Raw genomic sequence first — 27,762 nt, 5'->3', positions numbered from 1 at the left:
AAACTGTTCACCATTCTTGATGAAAAGGATGGCTACTGGCTAGTCAAATTGGACATGGAATCAGCAGAGCTGTGTACCTTTAACACTCCATGGGGACAGTACCAATTCAATCACCTTCCTTTGGTATTAAGTTGGCTAGTGAAGTATTCCAACAGAAGAATCATGAGTACTTTGGTGACATTCCAGGACTCCATATAATCATGGATGACATGTTCATTGCAGCAGCTACCAAAGAGGAGCATGATACTATCCTGAAACAAGTCCTGGAGAGAGCACATCTGAAAGGAGTAAAGTTTAATAACGACAAAATACAGTTTTTAGTTGACAGCTTTTGGTACATGGCTGTATCTTCTCAAAAGATGGTGTCAAACCAGTTGATGACAAAATTGAAGCCATCAACAGGATGCCCCTCCAACAGACAAAAAAGGCCTTCAGAGACTCTCAGAACCATTCAGTACTTGGACCTACATGTCCAAAGATGGCTTAGAAGCATGTCTGTTTCAGCAGAATCAACCAAATGCATATGCTTTGAGGGCTCTAACACAATCTGAGATAAATTATGCACAGATTGAAAAAGAACTTCTGGTAATTGTCTTCCCCATGATGAAGTTCCACCAATATGTATATGGTACCCAGGTAAGGGTCCAGTCAGACCACAAACCCCTGGAAGTGATCTTCACAAAGCCCATAGGAGAGGCTCCAGCACAGCTACAGAGGATGCTGTTGTAATGCCAGAAATACGACATCCAGACTCTCTATACCAAAGGCAAAGACATGTTAGTGGCTAACATGCTTTCTAGAGCCACAATGTTTGCTCCTCCCCCCTGACCTGGATCTTTTCCACTCAGAAAAGGTGATTCACACTCTGACTGAAACACAGCCGCTCAGTGACCAGTTGCTCCAGCAGTTACAGGATCACACGAATTCTGACACGGAACTACAAGTCCTCAAGAGTTCAGCATCTGAATGGGTGGCCAAGCAGGCAAGAACAAGTTAGACCTAAAGTGAAGCCTTACTGGCCTCTCAGAGACCAAATCCAGATTCAGGATGATTTGCTCATGATTGGGCTGAAGATAATCATTCCACGTAGTGCAAGGACCAACATGTTGACATTGCTTCACTTGCCCCATCAAGGCAAAGAAAAGTTGAAAGCGCAAGCTCGACAAATCATGTATTGGCCCAAGATGAATGACCACATTAAGCAATGGATTGCAGATTGCACCCTGTAAGAGGGTGGCATCCTCATCGGGTCTTCGCCAGCTGCCCTGCTCCTGGGGTAACCACCCACTTCACTTGTCTGCCATGCCTTGATTGAAAAATATGAGAGTTGTTACTAAGATGGGAGGCTACCCATTTCTCATGCTGCTGATGAGGGCCTAATACCTACTCCGACTTCCCTTACATAGGTCCCATGCCTGGAAGATGTTTCTCTGGTGTTACTTCTCTGGCCTATGGCCGTAGCAAACTGGGCCCACAGTTGTAGCTCTTTTCTACAGCCTCAGAGGGCCACTCACACGCTACCCCTTTCTCACCAGGGTCCCACTCACTCTGCTGGCTCTCACCGAGTCTCTTTCATATTGCCCTCTCTTAGGGGCCCCACCCATGCCGCTTGGCCTCATGCAGCTTTGGGCTTAGCTCTCCTCACCTTGGTCAGCCCCGGTGCAGTCTGTTGAGTATCTCCCACTACCCTCACCTGAGCGTTGACTGAACAGTTGTACAACTGTAGGCCTATTTCACTCCTAGCCCCTCAACGGACCACTATGCCTGCACTGAGCCTCCTCAATCACCCAGACTCATGGGACGCTCTGTTCATCTCACCTCACACACAGGGTCTCTCTACTCATTGCCCCTCTCGCACAGGGTCTGACATGCCCCCAGGCTTTCCTCTGCCATCTGGGTACATTCCTAGGTCATCCTCCATCCTGAGCTCTGCCTCAGGACTCCTTAACTGAGCCCTAGTCTCCCCCTGCTTGCTAGAACACCACCAGGGACATGGGGCTGGGGTTATTAAGGTGCCCAAACCCACTTTTCACCGGGGAGGTAAATGGCCTGGAATTTCCTGGGGGCTCCCATGCCACTAGGAGCCCCACCAGTCCATCCTTCTCTGGCAAGGTGCAATTTTATGTCTTACCCAGGAGAAGGGGTCACCTCTTCCCCATAGCCTCTTTCCTTACCTCCTGACTTTGGCTGAAGCAGCCTCTCAGCCTGTTTCCTCCTTCCTTCCTGCAGCAAAATGCAGTCTAGTTTGTATCCCTGGGCCAAAATGGCTGCCCTCATCAGGCACCTGACTGCTACCTGTTTGCTGCTCTTAAAGTGTCAGGCACCAAATATGTCCTGCCACACATCCCTTGTCAAGAGCTTCAACCCAGTGTTCAGAAAGAGTCCATGATCTCACATGAGATCCCAGACTTGCCTTGGCTAAAACTGGCAGGAGACATTTTTGACCTATGTGGAGAGCCACATTTGATCATAGACGACTTCTACTCCAAATACCCTCAAGTTTTGCACTTGCCGGACAAGACAGCTGACATGGTAGTGGCCAAAATGAAGTCTGTTTTTACTTGCCATGGCATACCTAAAGAAATTGTCTGTGATCATGTGCCATTTGCAAGTCACATGATGAAACAATTTGTGACTGATTGGGGCATAACCATCATCCATTCTAGCCCAGGATACCCACAATCCAATCGCCAGGTTCAAAACACAATTCAAACCCTCAGGTCAATGTTTAAGAAGACTTTGCAGGACAGGTCTGATCTAGATATGGTTTTACTCAAACTGAGAAACTCACCTATTACCGATCTTGAATATGCTCCAGTGAAGCTTCTGATGGGGAGAATGTTGCACACTACCCTCCCTGCTACAATAATGGTGCTAACTCCTAGACTACTATTGAATGCCTCCCACAAGTTGTGGAATATTTAAAGGTGCCAAAAGGAGCAGTATGACTGAATGTATGCATTCCTGCCACCTCTATGAGAGGGGGGAAAGTAAGGATGCAAACAACTACAGGTTGGATACCAACATCCGATATAGCAAAAAGGGATAAGCCATGTTCCTACATGGTAAAACCCACAAGTGGTAATGTCTACAGGAGGAACAGAAAACACTTTAGAAAGGATTACTCGTTAGTACTAGCAGAACTTGTTGATGTACCTCAAGAGGTGGCAGCAGAACAAACTTCAGAAGAAGAACCAGACCACCAGGAGCAACAGCTTCATCCCATTCCAGAGAACCCACAAGTACCCACAGAGGAACCTGTTGACACCATGCAAACTAACAGTGGATGTGTGGGGAGATTGCCTGTGAAGTATAAGGACTATATAATGGGATAGCAGTAAAGGCTAGAGCCCACCAGTGAGCTAAGTGCTAACAACCTCTGGCTTCATGATCCTGAAACATTCTGAGTTAAAGTAGCCCCTGGCAAACATCCAACTATTTAAGAGGGAGCTCCCAGAGTAAAGAAGGGGGATGTGGTATTTTAAGGGGCCTTTAATGTACCTTTAAGGGGCCAGCAGTGGGATGACCCAGTCTCTCCCCTTGATGCTCTGTGGGTGTAGTTTTGTTGGTGGTGGGTTGTTGTTGTTCTCCCTGCAAGCTATGTGTGTGAGAGTTGCTGAATCATATTCCTAATAAAGATAAAGCTGTTTATCACACCACCAGTCTCTGCTGAATGCTGCCTTAAGGACAGAACCCCAAAGGTATGGAGGTCTGAGTGAGTACCCCGTCCCTGGAAATCTATGGCATACAGCAAACATTATAGTGTCTATATCAGGGGGTCCCAAAGTTTTTATGCTGCGGCATGGCAAACCACAGCCCAGAAGTGGCCACGGCCTGGCAAACTGTGGCCTAGCAGTCACAGCTGCAGCTGGCATTTCTGGCCAGAAGACAGGTAAGGATACCCCCACCCGCCAGGCAGGGGGGTGGGGGTGGGGGCAAACCCTGCACTGCTGCAGGCCCTGCAGAAGGAGCCACAGCCTCTACACCTGGCTCTGGGGGGGCCACATTTTGCCGGTCCATGGCCAATTCTGGTCTAGCAGCCGATTTGCCATGGCCTAGCACCAGGCCATGGCCCAGGGATTGAGAACACCTGGTCTAGGTAATTCTAAACGCATGCTACCAGGAGTGTCTTTTGCAGGTTTCATATGTCTAACCATTCTGGTAGGATCTCTGCCTGATTTGGGACAATATGAATCTTTTATTACCATTCCTACAGGTGCTTATGACAACATATTTTCATATTTATAAGTCTATACTGTATAGTTATTCACACACTTGTTTTGCCATATACAATGGTGTAGTTCTGATATATCTTTAAATTGAACAAATTATTCTACCTGCCTGTCACACCTCATATTAACATGGATTTGAAGCATACTGAATTTAGACATAGCCAACTATTTGGTCACAAGGAAGTTTACAAATAAAGCAATGCAAAAACTAAGAAGAAGGAATATCTACTCTTTAGAGGAAAAAAATATTTATATTCATCTAGATGCCTGGGCAGAAGGAAGTATCATTTATTATTCCCCCCAAAATTTAGTCAGAAAGAAAGGCAAAAAACAAGACAGTGAAAATGAAGATTGGGGAAACCCTTCTTTCTTTTGGTTTTCTACTTGTTCTCTTCTGATTTGCACATCTACCTCTGAAGAGGGTTCTGCAGGCAACCCTCTTCAGCTTCAACAGGGGAGGAAAGACAGCTAATATCTATACCCTATTTCCTATCTATCCCATGGGTACATAGGGAAACATAATCTTCCTCCAGCATTCAATTTCAATTACAAAGCAGTTTCTGAAGAAGATTCATGTTGCCATGGCCTCTAGTATGCCCTGGATCCCTGCAGTTCCCTAAAAAAAAACATCTTGCCCTAAATATCTAAGGTAGGTAGCAAGAAGCCTTCTGTTTTCTGTCTTTCTCTTATTTATACTGCTATTCTTAGTAACCTTCTGAGATTGTGAAACACGTAAATAGAGTCCACTGGGTCTTTGTGGATCAATTATATATTTTTTGTGACAACAAATTCTGCCCACTGTCATCAAAACTGAACAGCATTAGTTTTCTCAGGAGTCTGAATTTTAAATCAGTGGGCCTTAACCTTCCTATCCTGCTGGCCATGGAAGTATTGTGGGACTAGTCAACAGGTGAGATCCGCACAAGGTAGGTCCACAAGCCTGACACCATGCACAGCTCAGTCTCACGTGCTGGACCTAGACACACACCAGCTTGATCCCATACACCGGATCCTACTGTGTACCCAGCCCACCATATGCCAGGGCAATCTAGTGTGCAGGGCCACATCATCCAACCTGTGAGCCTGGGACTCCCCATGGGTCTGAAATTTGGCAGCAGGGGAGCTACATGTAATGTTGTCACTACTTCCACATTGCCAAATTTTTAGACCTGTGGGAAGACCCCCAGGCCGTATGATATAGCTTCATGGGCTGGATCTGAACTGTGTGAACTGTGTGAACATCCCTGTTTCAAAATTTAATTATGGACACTCCTCATCCTCCAGAAATCCTGAAGGAGATAAGTTTGGGGACAATTTTCTCTTCTGAAGTTTTCTCTACTTACAAAATACTTTTTCACTAAAGAGGAGATATTCCTTCTTCTTAGTTTTTATATTGCTTTATTTATAAACTTCCTTGTGAGAAATATTTGGCTGTATCTAAATTCAGCATGCTTCAAATTCATGTCAATATGAGATGTGACAGAGAGGCAGTATCATTTGTTCAATTTAAAGAGATTTAAATTGCACAATAAAGTCCTGGGAAAACACACACACCCACACACACACATATATATATATATATATATATATATATATATATATATATATATATATATATAGGTATAGATATAGATAATGAGACACCACATATATATATAGATAATGGGACACACATATATATAGATATAGATAATGAGATCTATAGTGAACATATATATATATGATTAACTTATGTTTCACATGTTTTTCATTAAGAATGTGTAAAGAATAAGATGAAAGAAAATTAACCTGGACCTTTACCCAAAATTCTAGCAACCATTTTGAAAGGTTTCAGAAAGTCCTGTTAACTTCTGTTAACAGAACTTTGTATATAAAATGCATCTATCTGTCTGTCTACATATACATCTATCTATCTCTTTATCTAACTATCCATCCTTAGGCCTGTGCAAAGCAGCTTGTATTCACTTTGGATTTGGATTTTACCAATTTGAGGGGAAGTCATTCGATTTGGTGATTTGAATCACGGTCTCAAATCAATTCAGCCAAATCTGATTCAGAGATTCGGCTGCTGCCGAATCAGCTGAATCTCCAGATCACACAGGCCCCATCCGCTGCCCTCTCTCCCAGCCCTGCCCAGCCCCACCTCCCAGCTCTTTGGAAAAAAAAAGCCCGCACTCACCAGCTGCTGGTGGGCCAGGGGGGACAATCCTCACTGCCTCCCACTGTCCTATGCTGCATGGGGGGAGCTCTGCCATGAGCTCCCCAATCCCTTCCCACTCTCCCAGCCCCCCCATGGCCACACTGCTTGCCCCAGCTCCTGGCAATCCAGTCAGAATGATCCCAATGACCCTGCCCCATTGCAAAGGAGCAGAGGCAGCAACTGGCACCTGGCCGGGAATGGGAAAATCCTGGCTCAGGAGCATTAGGGGCTCCAAGACAGTGATTCTCTCTCAGGGGATCAACCAACTCATTCTATTTGGACCCTGAAGCCAGCATTTCAGGCCTCATGGTTGGCTTAGTTGGGGTAGTGGCATGAAGACCCACATGGCTGGCAAGTGGATGGAGTATAGGGGAGGCAGAGCCCCTAGGACCACTGTGGCACACCCATGAGTATCCCATCTTCTGGTCAAGTGGGGAAGAAACACCACTGAACCCTTTACATTTTCCATCAAGTTATGGCAGGCAAGTTGGGGGACCCCGACCACGGAGTGGGAGCACACTCACAGCACCAACCAGGGGCACCACACCAGGAGATACAGTACAGAAGTTATTTGCATAAAGAATGAAGTTTGGAGCACAGCAAAGAATATCCTAACATGCTTTGGAACCTGTGGTTGGAATTTTGCCCAAATATATTATTCCCTTTATGCCTTTATTCCCTTTGTGACTCTGATTAGACTCTTAATACATACATACATACACACACACACACACAACATATATATAGACTGTACATTAAAACACATTGAAATAAACTAACTATATGCCCATTAGTCTTACTTCGATTCTGGGGAAGCTCTTTGAGAAAATTATCCAGGAGCACATCTGTGAAGGACCAGAAGGGTCCTAAGGTTGAGGAGGACCGGGTTAGAGTGCTTCTGGAGGGGCTGGACATGTTCAAGTCAGCAGGTCCAGATGCTCTCCACCCCAGAGTGTTGAGGGAGCTAGCAGGGGTTATTACTGGGCCCTTGGCACAGCTTTACGAGCACTCGTGGTACTTGGGCCAGGTGCCAGATGATTGGAAGATAGCCAATGTGGTCCCCATCTTTAAGAAAGGGAGGAGGGAGGACCCGGGCAACTATAGGCCTGTCAGTCTTACCTCAATCCTGGGGAAACTCTTTGAGAAGATCATCAAGGAGCACATCTGTGATGGGCCGGCATCGGGGATGATGCTCAGGGGCAACCAGCACAGTTTCATTAGGGGCAGGTCATGTCAGACCAACCCGATTGCCTTTTACGATCAGGTCACAAAAGCATTGGATGCAGGTGTCGCCGTGGATGTAGTCTTTCTGGGCTTCAGCAACGCCTTTGACACTGTCAACCACCCCATCCTCATTAAAAAACTAGGCGACTGTGGCATCGATGCCTATACGGTCAGATGGATTGCTAATTGACTGAAGGGTCACACTCAGAGGGTGGTGGTGGACAGATCATATTCGACCTGGGGGGAAATGGGCAGCAGAGTCCTTGGGCCCACACTGTTCAATTTCTTTACCAGCGATTTGGACAATGGGGTGAAAAGCAACCTGTTCAAATTTCCTGATGATACCAAAATTTGGGGTGAGATGGACACATTAGCAGGGAGGGAAAGACTGCAGAAAGACCTGGATATGTTGCAAGGGTGGGCTAACAAAAACAGGATGCATTTCAATACAGACAATTGCAGGGTGCTGCACTTAGGCACACACTTACAAGATGGGAAACTCCCTTTTTGAGAGCACGGAGGCAGAAAGGGATCTTGGAGTCATCACTGACTCCAAGATGAACGTGGGCCGACAATGCGAGATCACGGTCAGCAGGGCTAACCAGACCCTATCGTGCATCCACAGGTGCATCTCAAGTAGGTCGAAGGAGGTGATCCTCCCCCTCTATGCGACACTGGTCAGGCCACAGCTGGAGTACTGTATCCAGTTCTGGGCACCCCACTTCAAGAGGGATGTGGACAACAAGGAGAGGGTCCAGAGGAGGGCCACCCGCATGATCCAGGGACAGCAGGGCAGACCTTACAATGAGAGGCTATGGGACCTGAACCTGTTCAGCCTTCACAAGAGAAGGCTGAGAGGGGACCTGGTGGCTGTCTACAAACTTATCAGTGGGGAATGGGAGAAATCCTGTTCCCCCAAGCACCTCCTGGAGTAACAAGGAATAACAACCATAAGTTGTTTGAGAGTAGGTTCAGACTGGACATTAGAAAGCACTACTTCACAGTCAGGGTGGCTAGGATCTGAAACCAACTTCCAAGGGAAGTGGCGCTGGGTCCTACCTTGTGGGTCTTTAAGAGGAAGCTTGATAATTACCTAGCTGGGGTCATAAGAGCTCAAACCTACCAGGGGTGATATAAGCCCAGTATTCATTCCTGCCCAGGGCAGGGGGTCAGACTTGATGATCTGCTTAGGTCTCTTCTGACCCTACATCTATGAAACTATGAAACCTTTAAGATTTTTAGTTTACTTTCATTTTAGTTTGTAGGACAAAAACATAGCCACTCTAGCTCAAAACTTGCCAAACTAATGCTGACAGAATGAGACAATTGCTCTGACTGACAGGTAACCAGTTTAATATGAAATTTGAGTAAAAGAAAACCAGCCACATTTCTTCTTTGAATAGAAGGCTATGAGTGATTCAGTGATTCTATTAGACTCCTCAAATAAAAAGGAGACAATTATGGATGATGGAGAGAAGTAACAAGAAATTTCTTTATATCATTCCTTATGATTTCGGAAAAAAGAAGAAAGGGATCTTAAATGACAAACAAAATAACACATTCATCATCTCAAAATATGTCACATCATTAAAATGACCACTATACCATCAGACTGGAGAACTGATAAGATGGTATCCCTTTTTAAGGTGTTTCAAGAAAATATAGAGAAATGTGCTTTACTTTGGTATGAGGACATCAGTTCAGAACATTAATTAGGATAAAATTATAATGTACCTAGGTGAGTATAAGAGGAAGGGAAATCAAAATGACTCCTGTAAAAGTAAAATGTGTCATTTTAACCTTTCCTATTTTGGGAAAGAATTAAAAAATCAATGGCTAGAGAACCATCATTAGCAGTCTAACTTACGTATGCTTCCACATGACATTTTATAAAATCCATTGCAAGAGATTATTAGCACAACTATGGAAGCACTGGACAGGTGAAATTAACTCCTCTGATGGGAAATAAATGCTTAAGAACTAGGAAGCAAAGAGCAGGAAAAATGTTTATCTAATATTTAGCAAAAACATGCTTAACACTGAAAGGCCCCTGAGGTCAATATTTGGACAGGTTTTCCTAAGCCATTAGGTGTGGATTATTAGGTAGAAACATTTTACTGACAAAAAATAACTGCAAGTTTGTAAAAAGGGAAGGAGGGTTGTAGTACCTAAGAAAAAATAAAGCAACTGGATGCCCCAATAATATGTGGAATTTAGAGAGGACAAAGTACAAATAACACACATTGATAAAAATGATTTAACCTATTCACATGCATTGAACTTTTGAATAAAGTATACTAATATCTCATGAACAATATCGAGAAGTACCAACAACATATTAAAAATGGTTTGATAGACAAAGGAGATTAAAAAGAACAAAGATATTGGGTGAAAACAAAAAATATACAATAGCATTCTATAAATCCATAACATTCTCATCTTGGACAGTATATATGGTTTAAGTCCCCTCCTGTTCAATGAGACAAAGCAGAAATAAGAAAGTTTCAGCAAAAGGCAATTAAAATAATTATAGGCAAGGGCCTCCACAATGGGGGATATTAAAAAGTCTAGGGCCATTTATCTTGGAAAGGGAAAAAAAGGAGGAGGGCTTCTCATGTGTACATCTAAAGAATAAACATTATAGAGGGATTTTATTATTTCATTCTATTCCAAGCAGAAACAGATGCTCAAAATTAAAAAGGCAGCAAATTAAATTGTCTAATTACGCTGTTGATCTCATTGCCACAGGATATTATGCAGACAAATAGCTTTGCGAAATTCACAAATGAATTAAGAATGTATATGATTAAGAACTGTGATCAGTTATATTACTGTGGAAAAAATTTACCTCTGCCGGGTGCAGAGCAGAGACTGCAGGACCCAGTACTGGAAATGAAGCATGGCAAAAGTGAAACCATAGCGGGTGGAGGAAAAAGGAAAAAGAAAAGAAAAAAAAATGCCCAACCCAGAAGGAGCCAGGAACAGCTCCCCCGTCAGTGTGGGCATGCTTTACTGTAGCGTGCCAGGACTGATTGTTTGGCTGGGCCCCAGGAACTGGGATAAAAGACCCGGTGGAAGACAAGAGGTGGGGACTGGCAGTGAAGTTCCTGACCAGCCCAGAGGGGTCAGAGATGGAACCTAGTCCTAGTGCAGGGGCCTGGTGGCTGCCCCAGGAAGGTGTTTGTGCAAGAGGTTGGGGCAGAGAAGGCTCGAGTACTTACCGACGGAGTCTCTGTGGATATCCAATGACCACAATGTAGACTGGAGCCTGGCAGGACCAAGTAGGGCAAGGATCCATACCCGATTGGCCCACAGCAAGTACCAAGCCCAAAGAGAGAATGACATGCCAGGGGACAGGAAGACACCTGATCAGGAGGATGCATAGACAAGGCAAAAAGATGGTAGGGAACAATCGAGCCAAAACAACATCCCGATCCTACTGCCATAAAATTTAGAGAACCAAAGCACCAAGGCGTATGGTATACCAACTCTGATGGTTCAAGTGATGACACCTTTGGTTGGCATTAGGCAGGGTGTAGGGGAGACAAAGCCTCAAGCAGGAAGAACAGCTGGGATGACCATAGGGAGGCACCAGGAGGGATGGGACCAACCACCTTCCTCCCAATTATAATTATTTTTCCATCAAAGATGTGGAAGGCGAGACCCCCAGGGGACCAACCAAAGTCACCCTTCTAACAGAACTGTTTCTTCCCCAAAGCAATGGTGAAGTCAGAGAGGAACCCCCATACCTGATGCCCTGGTGAATGGCATGGGAAATTACAATTACCTACTATCTAATTACAGGAGCCACACAAAGCTGCATGTTTCTTGGTGAATGTTGAGAATAGCTGGAGTCAGAGAGAAATTTCCTTTACAAAGCAATATTGCCCAATCCAATTATTATGGAAATCCTGCACCAGTATCTGTGACAGAATACTGCTCAATATGAATCACTAATTTATGTTGGCATAGCAATTCCTATCGCAGGACACTCTTGAATGTGTAAGACTCAAAATTTCTGGGCCATCATGGGTACAACATCACTCTTGTGCTACCATATGACTCAAAATAGAGCCAAATCAATGCTCCTCATATGGCTCTAGAACTAAAGAAAGCCTTTACTTGCCTCTCTCAGTAGTCTGTGCTTTGCAGTATATGAATACTCTTTGTGTAATTTTCATCTGTGTTTTTAAAAACTGTGCCTTTAGACAATGGGAGATGGTTACTACGGATATACAAACTGTTTCTTCTTTAAAAAGAATAATTTTCTATGGCAACAAAAATGCCACAAAAGCTTTCAGAATTTTTTTCCACTTGATCTTTTTGTTTTGAGCCACCAAAGAGTCAAATTTTAGTAATACATAGAGTAATCCTAGTAAAAATGATGGGAACAATGTAGACATGCAGACAAATTATGATGCCTGCCTCATACATAAAATCAAAACAAAGCAAACAAAAACACCAAAGAAAACCCCTAGTTTTGAGTGGAGTTGACATTGTTTTACATAAGAATGCACTGACAACTAATATTCATTTAAAAGAGATAGCTGGAAAAAAAGGAGACACATAGAAAACTGGATGGGCTTGAATTGAAGATTTTTATTAAGCTAGGAAAATCATTATTTTGAAAGATGCACTGAGAATATAGTGCTTGGTAGCCATTTAGATGTCACATCACCAATGAAATAAAGATGTAATGATCCATTTACATGACCGTTTTGCATTCTAAGGTATGTTTACTGGTTAGAAGTCTAGTTTCATTTACTAATACAGATTTTCATTTTGGAAAAATACAATTTTCAGACATGATATTTGACATGAACCACTTGGCTGTTGATTCCAACAACAAAATGAGCTGTAAAGAGTGACATTTATATTATAATCACAGTATTTTATATGACAGTGTTGTTAAATATAAAGCCTGATTTATGTAAAGGTTTAATGAAATGGCAGACTTGGTCAGTTCTGGAACTGCAGAAAAATTGGGTCAAAGTTGATGTTATTTGATGGAGTTGATCAAGTTGCATTAAGAAATACACCCTAGTAAATTAAAATTAGACTTAATTTGATAAAATTATTTAAATTTGAGCCAGTTGCTAGCTCTACGCTGAAACTCAGTCACACTAATTGATATTCTAAGCAGTTTGCCAATCCGAAGATAAATCTTTGGCTTAAGTAGAGCTAGCTATAACAACTGGGAGCTTGCAATATGTTTACAGTCTTACAATCTTATCAGATGGAGTTTCTAGTGATATAAGAATGATAAGGAAAGTACATTTAACTATTCTAAGTTAAATGTTTTAATTTTTCAGTTGTATTGTGTGAAAGGAAGCACGTATAGTATATATTTACTTTTATTATTTCAGCATGCTGAAATAGCCTCTTAAAATAGATGTCTCATTGTAATAAAGAACCTGAGCAGATATAAAAATCACACTCCAAAACTACATGATGCAGGATATTACATATTGAAGACAGAGAAGAGGTTATGGGCTTTAGCAAAGTCAACCTAATTTTTTATAGTGGTGTAGCTTGAGGCAGACATCAAAGCTGTGGAGAAGACAAAAGAAATAGAAGCTTTAGGTTGAAGAAAGTGGACCTGAGACAGATAAATTATCAACAATACAATGCTCTTTTGCTGAACTAATAAAAAGAAGAGTGTATGCAAGTGGTGTGTGTGCATGCACATGTGTAAGAGAGTGAGCACACAAGTATTTGCACACTTATGGGCCCAGAGAAATAAAAGGGAGTGACAAAGGGTTTTTGCCAGCTATAGGACCACCTGGGAACTCCATGACGTCTGCAGATTTATAACTTTTTCTTTGAGCTTATAGAAAATGGGCATCAAGCATGTGGAAAATTAGGGGGGAAACTCAAGACAGAAAAATGTACTTTGGACACCACACTTAAAAAAGCATAAAGGACATGTAATATAGGCCTATTTATTCAGCATTTCTGAGTGTCAGTTTATAAGAAAAAGACTGATCAATAATATTTATATTTGTTTAAAAAAACCCCCAAAAACTGTTAAATAGGTAAATGTGATGCCCGTTTACAGAGACGTTTAACTTACATCAACTTCCTGTTCATGGTGTCATTCACATACTGATTGTGCAGAACTGCTTCATGGGGGAAGCATGAGAAGAGTGGTAAATAAAGAATCAGAATAAAAGATTTTGTATATGCATGTGTATGGAAATGCTTCAAAGCTGAATAGTTAGTGGTTGAGAATCCGATTCCTGTTTCATGGCCCTGGGTAATAATTTATCTCTATTATATTCAAATGAGACAATGCATTCCAATTATAAAGTAATAAACTAATGGGGCTGTTGACTCTGGAACTCAGAACAAAGAGGCAGAAATCATGTGCCAGCTTATAGCAGTGCTTGAACCCTATTAGAAAGGATAATATAACCTGTGTTTGTGTGCAAGAAAAACAGGAATAGAGTGAATATGCTAATAGCTGATCTACTGCTAATGTCATCAAACAACTGTGGGGTGGGTATATTAACCTGAGTATGTAGACGAATTTTGCAACAACTGTATGAACAAAAGCAGTCTAGAAGCATGGGGATAAAATGTGCATAATGTGCAAGATTCCACTGAATTAACAGATTTCCATCCATGTATGTGAGTGCTCAGTTTAATCTACTGACTTGCCTATAAAAATGTCTGGGTAAAGGACAAGATGCAGAATCCAAAGAAAAATAGAGGAGAAATATAAGAAGACTCAAGGTAACATTTCTGAAGCACCTAATTGACTTTGGAAGTCTAAGGACTAGAGCCAAATAAGGACATTAGTGCCTGCAGTAGGATTTAAGTGGGATGTAAATGCCAAAATCCAAAATCATGATATTGAAAATCCCTCCCCTATTGCTGTTTAATATTAGAGGTACTTACACTCCACATGCTCTGCAGTTTTCAATCAATTTACCAGCTGCCTGAAAGTCTGCCTCTTGGAAAATCTTGAAGCTCATGTACTCCCTTGTGAGATGCACAAAGTAGACATCTTCCTCCCTATGTGACTGAGGGGCTCAATACATTAAAGTTTAGTGACTAAGAGCACTCACTCAGGATGTGCCAGACCCAAGCATGTTTCTGGACCACTGGGCCAAGGAGCAGAAATGGGCTCCAGGGCTATACCACTGATTCTGCCTGGCAAGAGCAGTGGGCCTGGAGGGCTGGGTACAGGGTGGGACTTCCCACATCTGCTGGGCTTGGGAGGTGGCTATAAACAGTGCAGCCTCCCCACTCACTCTATGCATCCCCAGCCCAGATAGACAGGCTGAGAGGTGATCTTGTGGCTGTCTACAAATTCATCAGAGGCAGCAGGGAGGGGAGGGGGTGGTGAGCAGCAAAGAATAGGACATACTTTGTTTACCAGGGCACCCCTTGAGGTAACTAGAAACAATGGCCACAAACTGACAGAGAGCAGATTTAGACTGGACTTCAGAAGAACTTCTTTGCTCTTTCCTGCCCAGGGCAGAGGTTTGGACTCAAAGATCTTCTGAGGTCCCTTCCAACCCTAAAAACCTATGAAATCTATGACAGTGCTAAGCCCCACACTCCATGCTTGGAGCTGCCAGCTGCTACGAGGGGCACAGGGGCTTCAAGCACCTGCCAAGCATGGCCACTGTTAGGCAAGCCAGGCAGGCAGAGTTAGCAGTTGGACTCTACACAGAGCCCAGCAGACTGTGAATCAGCAGGAACTAGTCTCAGGCTGCCATGCTCCAGCTTCTGAGCTCCACCCTGCTCCAGTTGCCTGGCCCTGCCAGGGCATATGTCTGGGTCCAGGGGGCCCAATCTTTTTTTTTTCCCAGAGCTTGCCACACTGTGCCACTACTAGCTGGGCTGCTGGATGGCTGGTCATGAATGATGCATGCTTCTGGAGGCTGGGGGGACATAGCAACCATCTGCAGGCAGCAGCAGCAACAGGTGTGGTGGCAGGGGCATGGTGGCAGTGAGTGGGGACCACCTGCAGGCAGCCACGGTGACATCAGTGGCAAGGGCGGGCTAAGCAGGGACCATGCACAGGTGGCTGCGACAGTGTCAGCAGCAAAGGGAGGGGGATGTGGTGAGTGGTGGGCAGCAACCAGGGACCACCTGTAGCAGCCATCCACGCTGTTGGCAGCAGTGAGTGGGGACCACCCGCAGCCACTGGTGGCCACCCGCAGAAACCAGTGATGGCTTCAGTGGTGGCCAATCTCAGGGGGGCATGTGCCCCCCTGTGCCCTCCTGCTACATATGGCCTATGTGGCTGGGCACTGTCAGAGCTCTGAGGCTGGGCATCACCAGAGCTCTGAGAGGCCTGATTCTTTTTGGATCTCAGGCAACAGCCAGCTAGCCAGTGGCTTGGGTAGGGGCAGCAGGCACCAGAGAAAACAAGGTCCAGGCTCCACAGAGCTCAAGCACCAAGCCGGTTTGGGCAGCTGCAGGAGGCAACACAGTCACCGGCGCACTCTGGGGCTGCAACACTCACTCTGATTGGCAGGAGCAGTGAGCCTAGCTCCTAGTCCTGACCCTGCTCACCAAGCCTCTAGTGGCAAATCACAGCTGTGCAGGTGAAGGACAGTCAAAGATATTTTTTCACCTTAAGGTATGACTGCTCCTCTAAACCAAACAACACTAAGCCTTGGTTTGGCTTACAGCGTAAGGTGTGACAAGGCCCTAAGGCTTTTATCAGTCTAAATCACATTGAAGTCAATGGACAGATTCTAAAGTTACTTTAAAAAATGACATTTAGATACTTAGAAAAATCCTAACAGTCTTAAAACTGACTCTGGGAAAGACAAAAACAAACGGGTTAGAAGTTGTAGTAGTTACTGCAATCTTTCTTAACTGATGATCTGAGTTCCATGAGATAGGAGGTCAAAGATGGAATGATAGTATTTATTAACCCTATTTAAACAATATAGATTCATTAAAGGAAGGAAGAGAGAGAGGGAGGAAGAAAGAGAGAAATAACATCTTTATTATAATTCCATTCTTACCTTCCTGATGCCTTCAGAAGGGTTCAATACACAATTATCTGCCCCATTATTCTTACTGATTGTTCTCCACAATTCAGCAAATGTATTATCTTGCTCCAAAGGGTTTGTCCCTTTTGCCTTAAAGTATTCATACACAGCTGAGTCCCTCACTGTACCATATGATATATCCATTTGTTTGGACAGATCTTGAAATGTTCTGAAATTCAAGCAGTAGTGAAATGTTAGGTGTTATGTGGTACAATACAGACATTTCATTAGTTAACTTATCTGTTTCTATGGCTGTCTTCAGAAAGAAAGAAAGCACTGTCAATTTGTCTCATTTGCGTATATCTTTACTTCATCATAAGGAAACCCAAAGTGTAGTTCAGCTGCATTGAAATCACAAGATTTAATTATACCTAAGGCTTTATTCAGTGAGAGGCTTGTGTGGAGAAGATAGCAATCATTTTAACACTCAATGTATCAAAATTATGTGTCTGGGCTTAAGCAATATTTGATGAAGTGAGCTTCAACCCATGAAATCTTGTGCTATATCTCTATCTATATCTATATCCACATACGTTGGTTAGTCTGTAAGGTACATATCTACCCTGCCTTCTACTTGACTTCAGACTAACACAGCTAACTACATCTCTCAAGAAACAAGTGCCATAAAATGTGGTTGAAGCAAGAAGAAACAAAACAAACCTACCAATTCAGGTCTCATTTACATGTGAGTAAATATGAGATGCTTTATGGAATGTATTGGAATTACTCTGGATTTATTAGTATGACATTTACCTCCAAATCAATAAATTGGTTTTAAATAAATAGAATGTGCTCTATTTTTTATTTTATTCTAGTAATCTTCCCCCCCTGTGAAATACATAATGTTCATATACACACAGAGCTTAGTTTCATGCATTCCTTATACCATTCTGGCTACACAAATGGGCACTAAAGTGAGTTCAGCTCTATGGAGCACTCAGAATAAAAATAGACACTACATTTGAGTTAGTTTTGATTGACCTGAGTCAAAACCTGGGAGCAGCATGCAATTTGTCTCTGGAATGAATGGCAATTAACTCAAATTAGTGATGATCCTCCTCAGGAAAAAACATTATCTCTGAATCTCCACAGGTACTGAACCTCAGACAATGGGCTTGTAGGTTTTTAAAATCCCAGGATAAGAGGCTTTGTCCCAGGAGAAATCCAATGTATGTTTTTATCCTTAAATTATATTCTGCATGACTGGAATGTATCAATAGTTTAAGACCATTTTTTGCATTCCTAGAGAGATGTAAAGCATCTTTTAGTACAATTAAAATGAGGTCTTTTATATGTATATTCACTTGCATGTCCATTCAACTAACATTGTAAGTTCCTTTGTTCATGTGAAATATATAATATAAGAATAAAACAGAACAAAAAGCAAACAACAACAAAAAAACCTTAGCAAACACCCTTTGAAGATCGGTAATTCCAGGCTATTTTTGACCAAGTTGCAAGTGTTGATCCACAGCTGAGGGCCCTGATGGAAAAAGCTCTACTGCCTCTTTCCTATATTGAAGGAGATCTGCTACTTATACCAAAGATGCTACAAATTAAAACAATATTTTAAAATGCTTAAATAATGGAAGCAAAGTTCTCATATTTAAAGTAGAACCATGTTCCCACAATTCACACAAAAGAACTAGTGCACAAGCAATGCAAATTTTAATATAGTACAAATTAAAACATTCATAAATTCAGTAAATAACTCTAACTATTTCTCATTAATTATATCTAATTGCAGAGAAGGTCTTCTTTTTTTTGCTTTGTTTTGTTTTTTGCTTTAACTGCCATAAGGGTTGTAGTTCTTTTGTAATTAGGTTTAAATGAAGGGTGGAAGGAGAAATCTTTTTCCACACTTTTTATTTTTCTTATAATATAACTAAAAACATACTCTGAGGAATGGGAAACCTCACAAAGAATATCCAGCTAAGACTAAATACAGAACTGCTCTAAATTATTTCAGTGCCAACCTCTACAAAATGAATAAATGATAGCCACATGGTGCCAATCCACTATTTTCAGCCAGAACATTCAAAATAAAAATTTCCTTTTTTTTATTAATACCTATTCAGTGTGCTGCTAACGGTCAGACAAGCAGGAAAAATGTTTTTATAGAACATGATAATAGCACAACTATACGACTTTCAGTATCCAACAAATTTTTAAAAAAAATGATATTCACTATTTTCCCTTCCAGTTCTATTGCACATTTATTTTTCTAAGGAAAAGTGCTTTCATATTAGCTGTTGTATTCTGTGGTTGCGATGATTAAAATGGGGCTATGTTGATTTCAATCAGTTTATGCTATAAACAGAATACCTATTTATGGTCATATCATTCTTATATCACATCACTTCCACTTCCTCACATTTGGGTTCTATTGATCTTATCTGTGACACCCCTTCCACACACATGCACACACCAGACCCTTGGTAGATCCCTCAAGGAGCTACCTGCTCACAAGGCATCCTTCATCTACCCCAATAAAATTCTTCAATCTCTTAAACTGCTTCTGGCATTTTAAGTGGTTTAAGCTCTTAAATTGTTTTAAGGACTTATATCAATTTAAGCTATTAAGCAGCTTTAAGTAATGCTATGGGACCAGCATCAGTCTATACTCACTAAATGTTTGTGGATCTGGGCAATTCCTGATGTTGTATCAGTTACAGTAGTTTACCTCAAGCCTACGTTTATTTCTTTGGATTGGTAAATGCCATATAGAATTAACAACCTGTAAACTGCTGAGTATTAAAGAATATAATGCAGAAAACAGAATGTGAGTCTGATCTCCTGGCTTAGATACAATTCTGGTCTTGTATAAAGGTTGTACTCTGGTCTACCACATTTATTATTTCCCCTGGGCAAAATTCCTCAAATTTTAAACAAATATTCTGTGCTGGGCTTACACTGATATGTTTAAGTACTTTGTTGCATTATGACAGACAGGAATATAGAATGACTTTAATAGCAATGGGGGAAAGGCTTGTAGTGGATAAGGACAATCTACTTTTGGATAGTATGAGCGAGGTAGCTATAAAATTTCCCACCCTCTCTCATCCACATCTACAGAAATTGTAGGATCCATTCATCCACTTTTGGAGTTTCCAGAGATTCCCTGGAAGAGGAAAAACAACCTGAGCTTGGCTCCTTTCCTGCATAGTCCACAGGATCCACTTGCCAGATCCTGAAAAAGGCAGTGACTGAGGCAAGTCCTAGGAAGCACAGCTCCTTTATAAATATAATGCCATGGGCCCAGTAGTAGATCACTGAGGGTCAGAGCCAGAAAAGATTATCCTGTGAGAAAATTTGTGGATGTGGTCTGGATGGGTGATGGAATACCATAACCCACTTCTCAAATTGAATAATTAGGTAGGAACTACCCAGTAGGCATGAATGAGAGGTAGTGACTAGGGCAGCAGCCCCAGGCAACTTGTTGTGGGGGAAAAGTTGATTGCACTGTAGAAATCAGCACAGTGGCAGCTGGCACTGCCCTCTGCATCAGTTGTCCCAGGCACAGAGCGATGCTGTTATACCTTTGGAGCTATCTTCAAGATGATTTTTGCCTCTTTCATAGATTTTCCTACGATAGGGAAATTATACCATCTAGGCCATGGTATTTACACAAAGCATTTCAGTTATTTCAAAGTAATGAATTGCATTTTATTGAAGCCCTGGAATTTAAAGCGATGCTGAAAATTCTCTTGGCAGGAGAGGCAGGAAGCCTACCAATCTGCCCATGGAGAGGTAAGAATATGTAGAAGCAAAAAATACACTAAAAGAAAGAGGATTTAGGAACACTATCAGGACAGTGTCCTAATTACTGTTTCCTACCTCTTTATTTTAAGCTTTAAAATACAGTGCCTGTTTGGTCAGATACTTCCATTAATAATGAAAGTGTTCACTAATCTTCCCTCTAACTGAATGTCAGATTCTAGCCATGTTTTATAGCCAGATTCTGTCACCATTTCTAGATTTTTACTTTCTTTTGTAAACAGCTTTTATTTGAACTTAGTTATTCATACCCTCTTACCACCCAAAGAAAAAGGTTTCTTGTAAACAATGCCTAAAAATATTTGCAGAAACAATCTATAGAAAAGCAGGATGCCCCATTAACCATACCACAAAAATTATTGTATTTTAAAATCCGTTAAGAGACTGTCTTTAAGTGTGATTAACGTTAAACCTAGGGAAGCAGAAATAGCCAGTGTTCTTTACTTCTTATATCTATACATTGAAAATTCTGGTCTTATAAATATATTCATTTTGTAGCTTTTATAACTGGCAACTATGTTGTAACCAATTGTGTCAAGCAGATATTTGCTTGGTGAATTAAAAACAACAAGGTATCTAGATCTTTCTAGGTTGATATATTTTGAAACTGAATTATTGGCTAAGAAGTATTTAGCATATGCTACACTATATAGAATACAATTGTGTGATTGTGATACAAGTTACTATGGAGCTGCAATTATTTTTCATGCCATTAACATATAGCTATTGTTTGCATGTTTATTTTGTTTTGCTTTGATTGGGTCAATTGCTAAGTCTTAGAATTCTGTCCATTGTTTGCTATATTTCACCTCGTAGATGACCAAAGTGCAGCTTGCAACTAACTCTGAGTTGGTTAGTTTTGAGTTACACAACTAAAGTGTAGGAATGATTACTACCTATTACTTCCTCTGAACATTTGCGTGAACCAGTTATAGGAATAGGGAGACTGTCTGCACATCTCTGGAAGGTATTCCTGTTCCTATAATGGGTGCACTTATGCAGCCAGAGAGGATATTAGAATTTCTCTCACACATCAGTCATAATTGGGTCCCAAACTTCACTTTCCTTGGCCACTAGGTGAAAGAATTCTTCCCCATGCATATGAGAACAAATATTTTCAGAATAACTAAATCAGAATTTATAATTGTACTAGGCCAGGTCTACACCTGAGACATTTTTCCAATATTACAGTATCTACTGACATTTGTGACATTTTTATACCAGCAAAATCCCTAGCAGAGATTCAGCTATGCTGACAATTTCCATTTGTCAAACTGAAATAAGCTATCATAGCAAAATGCTTTGTTTGATGGTATATAAGCTGCCTCTAAACTAGAGGTAGAAAGATATAGAGACATAAGTAAACCAGTAAATCTTTTCTTGGCTTTAGATAAATAAAAACCGAAGCCTAGATATGTGGAAGATCTGCACCTTAGGTTATTAGTGATATCACTATTATTCAGGCCCTTTGAGGATCAGGGCAAAGTCATCCAGATTACAGAAAAATAAAGACCTGAGTTTTCTAAAGGTACAAAATCAAACCAATTGAAAACTTGAGATAGTCCCTACACAGAAGAGAAGTGGAGTAAAAGGCAAAAATATTTTTTCCTCATTATTTTTTCCTTTGTAGATCAATTTATAAAATGTTTGGAGAATGCTGCACATTTGCATGCTTGTGTGTAATTCAATTACTGTAAACTAGTCATCCAAGCTATCAGTGTGATGTCATATCAAAAGTAATAGGAATTCATGTCATAGTAATAAATACAGCATTTGTCTTGACTGCAGCCTTAGGGGATAACCAGAGATGATAATAAGAATACTGACAGATCCTTAATTTAGAGACACATTTTTATTAGTATTCACTACTGCCAATGTTCTGATACATCTAAACTGGGGACTGCAGCAGTATAACACTTTAATGGAGACTTTTACTACAGCAGTTACCAAATCCACAATATTTCTGCATATGATGAATTACTTGCATGTCTAGTTTTAGAGAAACTAAACACTCAAAAGTGGTAATGTGATCCCTAAGTCTTCCATGTTATGAAGATTTTTTCTATATGGTCTTCCTTCATACCACTATATATTATATGTCAAACATTGCAATAATAGGTCCCCTCTCTTACCTGGAATTAACTCATATTGGTAATTTATGTTATATGATACCTGCATACACCTAGTTTTTCCAAGAGTAAAGTACATTTACTACTTTCCCAATTTGGGAAGGGAAAGTTGTAAGTTGTACTTTCACTCAAAAAGGCCAGTAAGGTACATTTTTATTTCAGAGTACTATGCTAAGCTGTTAGTTCAATGATGCAGCCAAGCTTTCAGTTTAAAGCTACCACTAAAGTGAAATGACGTTGATTATACATGGAGTGTTCTAAGTTGATCTACTTAAATGAAACCTGAAAAAGGGAAAGAAAAGAAATGTATGCAACATGTTCTAAATTTCCGATTACAAACACTCTTAAATTTTAAATATCTACATTCTCTTAGAACTTGCCTCAAATGCTAGAACTCATTGGGCTGTATGAAATTAAATGCATTTACAGTTTCAAGCTACAGCTGGTTTTGTATGATGTGAGTGCTAAATTTCTGATCAGTATATATCAGGGAAAAGCATGTTTTTCACACCTGAAAAAGTAAAATAGCTGAACTATAAGTAAAAAGGAAACAGCTGAGTTGATTTTGCTCTCTTCCTAAAAATAAAAAATAAAAACCCAGAACATACATGGTTGAAACCGATCATGTAAAATGTCATTTGTTTGAGAATGGTAGTATCAGGAAGGGGAAGTTTAAAAGGGAATCCATCTTCAACTGTGGAACACTGTTCAAAATCTGAAGCAGTTGGTATTGGTCAAACTCAAACTGACTTGTCATTTTCTATGGAGAAGAAGCGATGGCTTCAAGGAAAATATGTAGTCTGTAGTCCATCTGAATTATAACCAGCCTTGATCACTGGGACAGTGAGGGGTTATGGGTGTTCTTTCCACTGCTTGTGGCTAATGAAGACCAGCAAAGACATGATAGAGATCACTGTTGGGTGACTAAAATCATATTAACTTCTACAAAACTACTAAGATACTCAAGTTAGATACCTGCTTTAATTATCTTTCTAAACCAAACCTACAGAACATTACCCCCACTTAGAACCAATAACAACCCACTCATAAGTCAACTACATAGTCTAGCTAACAGCAAGTTCTTTGAACCTTTGCTTAAACCAGTATTTAATAAGTATTAACTTATACAGAATACAGATATTATAAAAGAAAAACAAAATACCTGGAAAATAAGATGCATATTCTGTTATAAGGCCAGCAGAGAGTACAGGTCAGTGGCCAGGGTTAGGGTCTGGGATGGCTGGAAGCCTGCATCCAGGATGGGCAGAGGATGTGTGGCTGTGTGGGTGGGGTGAGGGATGGGGCAGTAGCATGAGTGGGGGATCAGGCAGGGGATGGGCCATCAGTGTGGGTCAGGGATTGGGAGTAATTATATGGGGGATGGGGAGGCAGTGCAGATAGGGAATCGGATCAGGGATCGTGCAGCGGATGGGGCAGCAGTTTGAGTGGGGAATAGGGTGGCAGCATGAGTGACTGGTACCTCCTAAATCTGGAAGAGGGCACCCACAGAAGCTGCTGATAGCAGCGGCCCTGTCAGGGGGGCACCAGCCCTACCAACAGCATCAGTGTCAGCTGTTGGGGGCACCAGCCACATCGGGGGAGCACGTGCAGCCCCATGCACTCCCTACCAGTTGCCTATGGGGAGCAGCGTGTTGGTGGGGATGGGGCAGCAATATGCACTGTTTTCCTGTCTCCTGGCCTGCACTGCTTCCCCATTCCTGACTCACACTGCTGCAACATCCCCTGACCTGCACTGCTGCCTGATCAGCAACATGAAGCAGGGGATAAGGCAGAAATACATTGGGGAAGGGGGCAGCAGTGCACATCAGGGGATAGGGAAGCAGCATGTTGCTGCCCCATCCTTTGACAAGCCTGATCCCCATGCCCTGACCTTCACTGCTGACCAGAAGCAGTTGCATCAGGGAATGTAGCAGCAGCCACAGTGTGGATCAGGGAACGAGGCAGCAGTGCATGTTGCTTTCCCATCCCTTGACCTGCACTGCTGCAGACCAGAAGTGTGAGTCAGGGAATGGAAGAGCAGTGCATCAGGGGATGGGAGAGCAGAGCCTATGGGGGATCAGGTCAGGGATGAGGCAGTGCCCAGAATGGGGTTTCAGGCATAAGCAAGGGTTGGGGATCAGGTGTGGGGGACAGGTGGCAGGGTGCAGGAGAGGCAAATCAGAAGGCATATGGGGGACAGGTGGAAAGGGCATGGGTATGGGGGCAAGTGTTGGGGAGCAAGGTGCTAGGGTCAGGCTGTCTGCCCTCCTGTGGTTAGGGACAACTTTAAGACAACCCCCCAATCACTGGATTCTGTACATGGAACATTATAACAAATGTATAGTCTTCCATGTATAGAATCTAATTACTGGGGGGTTGTTTTAAAGTCAGGGTCATCTTGGATTCAGTTATATATGGTATTTACTTTGTACTCTAACACACATTTGAAGTACAGCTGATATCCTATCAAGAACTTCATGAAGCCCTCCATTTTGAAAACATTATATCTGTAGAGGACAAAATTATTAGCTGGGTGCCTAGTTTCCTCAATCACACAGGATATGTTTTTGCTCTTAGCAGTATATGTAGGCATCCTAAGAGGCATGGGGAACATTTCCTGGAAAACAGTTCCAAAGACAATAGAAACTGCCTCACTGGAGTGAAAGCTGATAGGGGTGTATGAAACGAGCTGTATTCGATTTGGATTCAGATTCGGCCTGAATTAGGGACAGTGACACCTGCATGGGTTAAAATGAATAAGGCTCATTGGCAGGGCTGTGTGAAACAGCACTGTTTTGCTTCAACTTCTGTTTCAATGGACCAGGGTTTCACTTTGAGTTTAGTTTCATTTCAAAAGCACTGTTACATTTCATTTCATCGAAACAGTTTCGATTTTCCACAGGGCAGGGGAACCCAGCAGCTTGCATCCTGGTGGAGGTGGGCAGGGGCCTGCACTCCCCCCACCTCTACTGCACAGGGGAACCCAGTGGCTTGCAGCCCAGTGGAGGGAAGAGGGGCACAGCCCCAGGGCTGCGCTCTGTCTCCCTCCACTGGGCTCAGCCCCCAGCAGCTCACAGCCCCCTGGAACTCAGCCCGGTGGCAGGAGGCAGACTGCAGCCCTGGCTCTGCCCACTCCTGCCACTGGGCTGAGCTCCACAGGGCTGGTGAAGCTGATCAGAGTGCAGCCCAGTGGTGGGAGACGGGCAGAGCCCGCGGTGCACTCTGATCGGCTCTGCCAGCCCCAGGGAGTGCAGCCCAATTGTGGGAGGTGGGGAGAGGCAGGGTTGCACTCCCTTCCAGGCTGAGCCACATGGGGCTGCACAGAGCCACTCAGAGTGCAGCTCTGGCTCTCCCGTGCCTCCCACCACCTGGCTGCTTCTTTGAAACTCAAAACATTTTGAAACTTTTGAAACATTTTTCCTGGCCTCATCTCATTTTGTGGTTGTTTTGAAGCCCTCTGCTTCATTTCAATTTCACGGTTTCAAACTCAAAACAAGTCAAAATAGCATAAAAAAGAAACAGCCAGTAAAATTTCACATAGCCCTACTCGTTGGCATATAGGCAAACTTTATCCTGTTCTCTTTAGAAGGTAATATTTTGCTGCCTGTACCATGACTCTTTCTTCCTCCTTGTTATCATCACACTCACTGAGCATCCTCAAGATCTGCTCCTCATCAGTGTCAATGTTGCATATTTATTAACTTGGGGGGCTGGCGAGGCTCGGAGCCAGCCCTGGCAGGTCAGGGGTCTTGGGAGGGCTGGCAGGGGGAGGGGCCAGCCACATCAGCGGTCTGGGGCCTGGGGGGGCTGGCGGGGGTTGGGGAGGCTGGGGGAGTGTCCCCCCCGCAGTCCCCCCGACCCCTTACTCACTGGCACTGGAGCCCTGGTGCTGAACATGTGGCCTGGCCCATCGCGTGTTTCAGCACCGCCAAGCATAGAGATGCTCTTGCAGCTAGAGCATCTCCATGGAGGACCCAGCCTCTGGTTGCCTCTGGGTCCCTGACCGTGCCCTGCTCCACTTTTTTATACTTTGGTTTTTTTTTAGACCCATGGATATCCAGGGATCAAATTTTCTCCCTGTGCTGCAAGTTTGCAATGCAGGGAACAGTTCTTTGTTCCTGCACATGCCTGTTGCCCCGCCTCAAAGGAGTTTGAGGTGGGGCAAGAGGCACATGCACGCTCGTGTGGATGCACCCAATGAGGCTCATCCTGTACAAAGTTCATTGCAGGACTTGGGACCTCAAACAACAACAATCAAACAAAATCTAGCATCATGTAAGCACAAAGCTAAAAAAAACCAAATAACTAAACATGAAGGTGACTAAATGGACCTGTTACTTATTAATAGTTTCTTAGTATTAATAAATTACTAGGTATACGTGCTGGAGCATCAAACATTTCTTAAGCCTTGGGCCCCACTTCTGTATTTATAGATACCCAAGATTTAGCTGGCAGGCATAAAAATCCATACACAATCAAATGAAATATCACTTTCCAATCACAGATGGAGTTACTACTTTTGGAGGTTTTGCCAAAGGCAAGAAAAGGGAAAAGAAATAACCTTATTGTCCTGCTTCATGAACTATGCAAAGATAGAGTCAAACCCTGTTCTTATTTAACTGAAAGGGGACAAGGATTGAACACAGAGTGGAGTATGTAAGACATTATTGAAAACATCTAATATCAGCGGGGTTTGCTTTTCAACATGAGAGTTAAAGCTCACATAAATACTACTTCCTATCAGCTATAATTGGCATCAGGTTTTATCTTCATTGTATCATCATGATAATTGTAACTTTACTTTTATACTGTGATAGTACCTGAGGCTCATAGTCAGTTTGATCCATGTCCCAAAGATGTTACAATTTAAAAAAAGACCTGCCAATCTACATGGTATAAAATCTGCTTAGTGGGAACCTATCTGATATATCCTACACCATAAGAGATTTCACAAAGAAACAAGTGAAAATTCAAAGCAAGGATCCAATCCTGCTTTTGTTATGAGTGGTGATCAGATTTATCAAGTTAGCTTCTGTGAAACTGGGGTTTCCAGCAAAACTCAGAAGTCTAGAAAGCATATTCCATATTAGAAATACAGAAGTATGCTTGCTACTGAACTGTTTTGGTGTTTCCACCATTAATTATTCAGTTTTGCAAAAAATACGATTTAGCTTCATCCCAAC

General features: G+C 42.3%; 1 protein-coding gene across 2 annotated transcripts in view; it reads right to left on the bottom strand.

The window, feature by feature from the left end:
- The window catches only part of GRID1 (glutamate ionotropic receptor delta type subunit 1), a 1,166,358-nt gene that overhangs the window by 29,109 nt on the left and 1,109,487 nt on the right, over positions 1 to 27,762 (bottom strand). For both annotated transcript variants that reach the window (XM_006277864.4, XM_019497194.2), the window contains one exon: positions 16,647 to 16,842. In XM_006277864.4, coding sequence (XP_006277926.1) covers positions 16,647 to 16,842 — 196 coding nt within the window. The remainder of the gene's footprint in view (positions 1 to 16,646; positions 16,843 to 27,762) is intronic.

Source organism: Alligator mississippiensis, chromosome 6 (genome assembly GCF_030867095.1).
Source record: "Alligator mississippiensis isolate rAllMis1 chromosome 6, rAllMis1, whole genome shotgun sequence".
Classification (NCBI taxonomy): Eukaryota; Metazoa; Chordata; order Crocodylia; family Alligatoridae; genus Alligator; species Alligator mississippiensis.
The sequence above is the reverse complement of the archived record's forward strand: the minus strand, read 5'-3'. Positions and strand labels throughout refer to the sequence as shown.